Genomic DNA, 6,402 nt, shown 5'->3' on the forward strand with positions numbered 1-6,402 from the left:
ATATTAACCAAAGTTTGTGAACACGTACACATAGTTATGTGAAAATGTTTATGGACACAAAATTAATAAACCGAATCGAGTCTGCAGTTTTCTGCAAGTTGCCCATATTCTAATTAAGCGGAAATATATCGTGAAAGCAATAATTGTTAGATAATGATGGCTTCGTGCAAATCATGACTTTGCGTGTGTGGGTGTTAATGACTTTACAATTACAAAGAAGTGAATGATACATTTAATCTTTATCATGGCAAAATAAAACAATGAAACAGTTTTGAATAGCTGATAATATTTAGAAGTATTTTAATTTCCACCTAGTATTACCGCGCTTTGGCTCGGACATGCGCATTTTGATCAATGCATTTCGTTCTTACGTTGCACAATGTGACGTCAGTATCTAGTAAACGATTACTTTTATTATTTCCTGTTAAGTTTCCGATGAAACATCATTTCTCTTAATTTCATATTTGTGAGATCTCTTTTCGCTGTAAGTGTCATTATTTTTGTATCACAAAAGTAAAGGCTATCGATATCTTTAGAACCTGCTTCCGTGAAAACTTAGGTAAGCTGTGAAACCTTCCGTACAATTTCGGTATAAAACTTGGATCAAGATAATTTATTTGTCATTGTTTCATAACAAGTACTTACATCCTCACTAGGCGTATCCAATTTTATCGTTCTCTTCTTTTATTTATTGTTTTATTTATTCTTTTTAGGTTAGACAAAATTATTAAAAGACATCGTACTTTTTATATAATTATAATAATTATTTTCTAATTACAGATTTTTGTGTCGAGTGAACGTTTTGCAACAAAGCAAGCAAAATGAGTTATGGTTATCAAGTGAGTACATTTATTGTTTCTTATTACTATTATATATATATTTTTCAACAATGTTTTTGTACATCTTTATGTGATATAAAAAGTTGACACATCTGTAAGCAATTGAAAAATATATACAAAAGTGTGATTGTATTATTTTTTCATTTGCACTTTGATGATCAAAGGGACCACCAGTGATTCAGTTTCCTGGACATGTACAACCACCAACATCGTTTGGGGCTTCACCTGGTATACCCCTTGCCCCTGGTGCTACCTCTGCCCCTGGTGCTCCGCCTTATTCTCAAAGTGCCAATGTAGGCTTTACAAATAATCCCCCTGTGTCTTTTGGAATGCCACAGCCTTATTCTCCTTATCCTTCAAGTCCTTACCCAATGCAACCTAATCATCCCATACCTGGCCAGTGTCATCCTCCAGCACCAGGAGCTCCTCCTCAACAAATGCCTTTACCAATGTCACAACCTACTTCCACTTACCCATCTCAACATATGCAACAAGCATATTCAAATCAACCTTCAACATATCCACAACAACAAAATTATAACATATATCCAAATCTTCAGAATACATCATTAGATACAAAAGAATGTGTTAATACGCCTTCTTATACCTCTGTTTCCAATGTCTATTCAAATAATTCAAACTCCTATCAAGGCGGAAGCTATCCTGGGGGGCAGGGTACAGGATTCTATTCTCCACATAGTGGTATATCTTCTCCTTATCAATCTCATCCAGCCCCAACCCCCCGGAGAAATCAATTTGCATTCAAGGTGAGATTAAACAAAGATGTGTAAACGGCTATATGGTTTAAATAACTAATACATTTTAATTATTATTTTTCTCAAAAGAATATTGTATACTATTTTTTATTTGTGTTGCAGTTATCCCCTACAGTCGTAGCATACAATGATTTTGATGCCAGAGCAGATGCAGAAATCTTAAGGAAGGCAATGAAAGGCTTTGGTACAGATGAAAAAGCTATTATTAACGTGCTTGCTAACCGCAACAATCTGCAACGCCAAGAAATTGCTGTTCAATTTAAAACTTTGTATGGAAAGGTAGAAAAATTAAAATTGAATGTAATGTACTAAAAGTATTTGTTCCAAATTGATTCAACTTCTTTTTAATAGGATCTTATAAAAGATTTGAAGTCCGAATTATCGGGTAACTTTGAAAAGTTAATTCTTGCAATGATGATGCCACTACCACAATTTTATGCTAAAGAATTGCATTCAGCAATGGTTGGTATAGGTACCGATGAATGCGTCCTTATCGAAGTATTGTGCACTATGTCTAATCATGAAATTCGTGTCATTAAACAAGCTTACGAAGCAAGTAAGTTTATCTCACAATAATTTTACATAGTTTTTTTTTTTTTATTGAAAATTTATAATCTTTTCCTTTTCTGACTTAGTGTATAGAACAACATTAGAAGATGATCTAAGAGGAGATACTTCTGGGAATTTCAAGCGATTAATGGTATCATTGAGCTGTGCCAACAGAGATGAATCATTCGACGTAGATCTCGCAGCCGCTAAAGAAGATGCCAAACAACTTTTGATGGGAGGTATGTAACTTTTTGAGTAATATAGTTATTTTATGACAAAATGTACCAAATTATTTTTCTCTCTTCAGGTGAACTCCGTTTTGGAACTGATGAATCAGTATTTAACGCGATACTTGTTCAAAGAAATGTACCTCAGTTAAGACAGATATTCCAAGAATACGAAGATATTACCGGTCATTCTATTGAAACTGCAATCGAAAACGAGTTCTCAGGGGACATTAAAAAAGGCCTTCTTGCTATTGGTATATAAATATTATATTACTTTCACCTGTGGTTTTTTTTAATTTGAAATAATATATTATATTAAATTAATTTTACAGTGAAATGCGTTAAAAACAGAGCCGGCTTCTTTGCCGATCAATTATACAAAAGCATGAAGGGTCTTGGTACAGATGATGATCATTTGATTAGATTGGTTGTCACACGTTCCGAAGTAGACATGGGAGAAATCAAAGAAGAATTCAAGCGGAAATACAATGAATCATTAGAAGATTTCATATCTGTTAGTATACATTATATACAAACATAAGAAAATTGACAGTTATATTTAATGATCAAATTTCTTTTATAGGGTGATTGTTCTGGTCATTACAAGAAGTGCCTTTTGGCACTCGTTTCTTAAAAATGCATTAACAGAAAGTGACATTATATCTCGTCGCATTTAATAACCAATTTTTGATGTATTAATATTTTTATATTTATATTTTACTTGTTTATTGCTTGGTATATTATAAAAATGGTCTATTAAATATTATCACATTAAATTACTTTAACGAATGAGATGTTCCTAAAAAATCTCATAAGACTCTATATATAGATACAAAAGTTACATACTTGCAGAAAATGTTAAATAAATTTGAATATAAAAGTTATTGTAAAAATGATATACAATGGAAATAAATATAAACATTTTGAAGATCTACAATTTATTAAACAAATAACATGTATAATGAAAAATTTTTAAATTGTTTAATTCACCATGAAATTCTTTGAGGATAAGGCTGATCATTCCAATAAAAAACCTTATTTACAAAAATATAAAATTGCAAAAAATTTATTATCAATGAAGTTATAGACTCTGCAATAATTTGCCATTTTTTTGGTTTCTTAATCAAAAAACGATAAAATATGTATGGAATGATAAAGTAACGTGGTTCTAATAATAACTGGGGAATGAGTACTGTACAAAACATAAGAATGAAATTAATTTGTGTCATAAATCTTAAATGTTTCAGTCCATGAAACATAGTATACAAGGTAAATGAGTATACTGGTATCAGAAAATATTTAAATTGTTTATATCTTCCCATAAATTTGTTCCAAAAATAAAATACATAATGTCTATTATCAGCTAACACATATGGATGAACAAAAGTATTGAAATGAACAATTATAGTTAAAAGTATTAACACACAACTTGCAAATATCCAGTGTTTACTAATAAATTTAAAATAGTCTTTCCAATAAATAATCATATATGGCCATGAGAAACAAAACAGAAAAGTAGAAAAATATAACAACTGAGGAATATGAATAGTAGGAACATGAGCTGACTTATCTCCAATTACAATCCCTTTGTTCCATATAACAAAAGTAACAAACAATAAGCATACTGTAATATATGGGAGCATCTGTATACATAGTTGAGTGATAAACTTTATAAATAATTTCCATCCATGACATGTTTCTTCTATTACCTTTTTCCATAGTAGCTAAAAAATATATAATAATATACAATTCAAATATAAAACTAAGTACTTGTATTTCTTTTATAATAATAATTTACTCACTCTTAGATAAGTTACTGAACTGTACTGTTCATGTGAAATTACTTTATTTATTTTATGATCTAACAAATCTAATAAATGTTCCACAGTAATAAATGCAACCCAAATAATATTTGTTTGTCGAATTAGCACAGATAAAAGACCTGTACAATATTAATAATAATAGCTACTTTTAGAATTCAATATGGATTTTGACATATTACAGTTCATTGATTGTTATACATACCTATAATAGCTGCCATAGCAAATTGTTTATACAAATGTAATAATAACATTAACAGTATTGTATTAACTGATACAACATCTGTATAATATAAAAAATGCCAAAAAAATAAAGGTGGAAAGAACATAATATTGTAAGCCATGGTAAGTTTCATCCAATCATTCCATCTTTGCTTCCAATGAGTTATTGAAATTTGTTTAATTATACTGTTAGCAAGATAGAGATTCAGAAATGTTCCAAGTAAATTTATGCATCTCATATAAAAAATATTACAAAGCTTTAAGGGTGACAGTATTAGAGTTGTAATTAAGTACAACCCAGGTAAAGTAGTAATTTTAGGATCCCACTAAAAATAACATATTCCTCAATATATTTTATATGATCCTCAAAATATTTTGTATACTATTTTATTTTCAATAGCATATCTTTTAGATTTTGTTCATTAAAATATGAATATATATTTATGTGCTAGTTTAAAAACAATTTTTATTCTCTGGGTAAAAATAATATAATACATTATAAAAGCTAAAAATTAATTAAAAACAATTAAAACATACCTGTGTAAAATTGCCAGCACAATATTGTAATGTTTGAGGTATATGAAAAACCTCATCAATGAAATAATATGGTTGCACACGATTCAAATAAATAAATAATATTACAACACTTAATGGTATTAAAACCTTCTGTGTACATTGAATGATTTTAATTAAAGATTGGTTCATCATTTCATTGATGAAATAAAAAAGAATTATATAAAATTAGAATTTATAGATATTGAAAAAATAAAACAATTTATAACACAATAGACACTAGCAATTCATCCGATTTAACCCACACTTGGTCGAAGGTATCCATTTATTATGTCGAACAATTCATTCATACATATCATTACACGACCGTACTTCCAAATTTTTTAATAATCACACTTCAACAATTCATTTTATTTCAAATCGCCGCAGTTTAAAACACGTACAACATTAATTTAGGGCACCTCACAGTTTACATTTGTAACGTTATTGAAATACTTTTGCTTTGAAGTTAACGCTAAATCAATATTTTTGACTCAGCGGTTGACATATCGATTCATGAAAGATATGGTTATAAAAAGGCGGGAGAATGAATAAATTAAAAAAGTTTATATTTATTACTTTAATATAAATTTGGAAAATTAAAGAAGTAAATTTTATTATATTACTTGTTTAATAAATAAATTTCACAATAATATTGAAGTAAATAAGTTTATTATAACTTAATCTCAGATTTAGGGTAAAATAATCTGAGTAATTTTGTTTTTCATTTATCTGTAGAAATATTGGCAGAATACAAATATTAACATTTTACAAATAAGTAGATTGCAAATACTAGGCAAATTTGTTCTAACAGGTTATGCTTCTTAATTAAATATTGTGCTTACTTCCTATCTTGTCCAACCAAAATCTTAAAAAAGACGAGTATATATGTATATATAGACGAGAACAAATGTTCAACGTTTGTTCGTTTGCTATACTTTTTTATCAGGGATATGTTGTACAGGAATTAAGAAACAACTTATCAATATATTAATCCTTACAAATATTTGTAATTCAATCAGAAAATGTTAAATTAAGATAATATTTATAACACCCAGGATTTCAGGTAATTGTATGAATGTCCAAAATCATTAAATGTTTAAATAAAATTAAAAGGGAATGGATGTTTCTATCAAATGTATCAGTACAAATTAAGTATTAAGTCGAATGATGTCCGTTCCCTTTTGAATTTAGTTTCTTCTTTACTCCTCAAATGATTGTTTAGTATACAATACCTCCTCGATGTATTATTTAGATGGAATTTATAAAGGCTACGATGTATCAGTATAACACATATCAACGTTTAGTTTGATTCTATTCTATTTGGCGATTTCCTGATCAATCAAGGAAATCGATTCACACCGTACATATCGAACTTTATGGCATTTTTCACCTGAGAATAATTACAGGATAAATT

General features: G+C 28.9%; 2 protein-coding genes across 3 annotated transcripts; one reads left to right on the top strand and one right to left on the bottom strand.

Moving 5' to 3' along the window:
• The first annotated feature begins 383 nt into the window (after positions 1-383).
• LOC108551159 (annexin B11) lies at positions 384-3,056 on the top strand. 2 transcript variants are annotated; one of them, XM_017905199.1, is made up of 9 exons: positions 386-559; positions 781-839; positions 1,004-1,606; positions 1,718-1,894; positions 1,967-2,171; positions 2,251-2,403; positions 2,472-2,645; positions 2,724-2,905; positions 2,975-3,056. In XM_017905199.1, the coding sequence occupies exons 2-9, from the start codon at positions 822-824 to the stop codon at positions 3,023-3,025; spliced, it is 1,563 nt and encodes a 520-aa protein (XP_017760688.1). In that variant the 5' UTR covers positions 386-559; positions 781-821; the 3' UTR covers positions 3,026-3,056. The 2 variants fall into 2 exon arrangements, with proteins under 2 accessions (XP_017760689.1, XP_017760688.1); XM_017905200.1 differs by lacking the exon at positions 1,004-1,606 and having other exon boundaries at positions 384-559.
• A 321-nt stretch (positions 3,057-3,377) lies between these two features.
• Alg10 (alpha-1,2-glucosyltransferase Alg10) lies at positions 3,378-5,141 on the bottom strand. Its single transcript, XM_017905368.1, has 4 exons — positions 4,971-5,141; positions 4,417-4,759; positions 4,194-4,333; positions 3,378-4,115 (listed from the first exon to the last, which is right to left on the bottom strand). The coding sequence occupies exons 1-4, from the start codon at positions 5,139-5,141 to the stop codon at positions 3,378-3,380; spliced, it is 1,392 nt and encodes a 463-aa protein (XP_017760857.1).
• Between the last annotated feature and the right edge of the window lie 1,261 nt (positions 5,142-6,402).

The sequence above is a fragment of the Eufriesea mexicana genome, unplaced genomic scaffold, assembly GCF_001483705.2.
Source record: "Eufriesea mexicana isolate 0111107269 unplaced genomic scaffold, ASM148370v2 scaffold3780, whole genome shotgun sequence".
Lineage (NCBI taxonomy): Eukaryota > Metazoa > Arthropoda > Insecta > Hymenoptera > Apidae > Eufriesea > Eufriesea mexicana.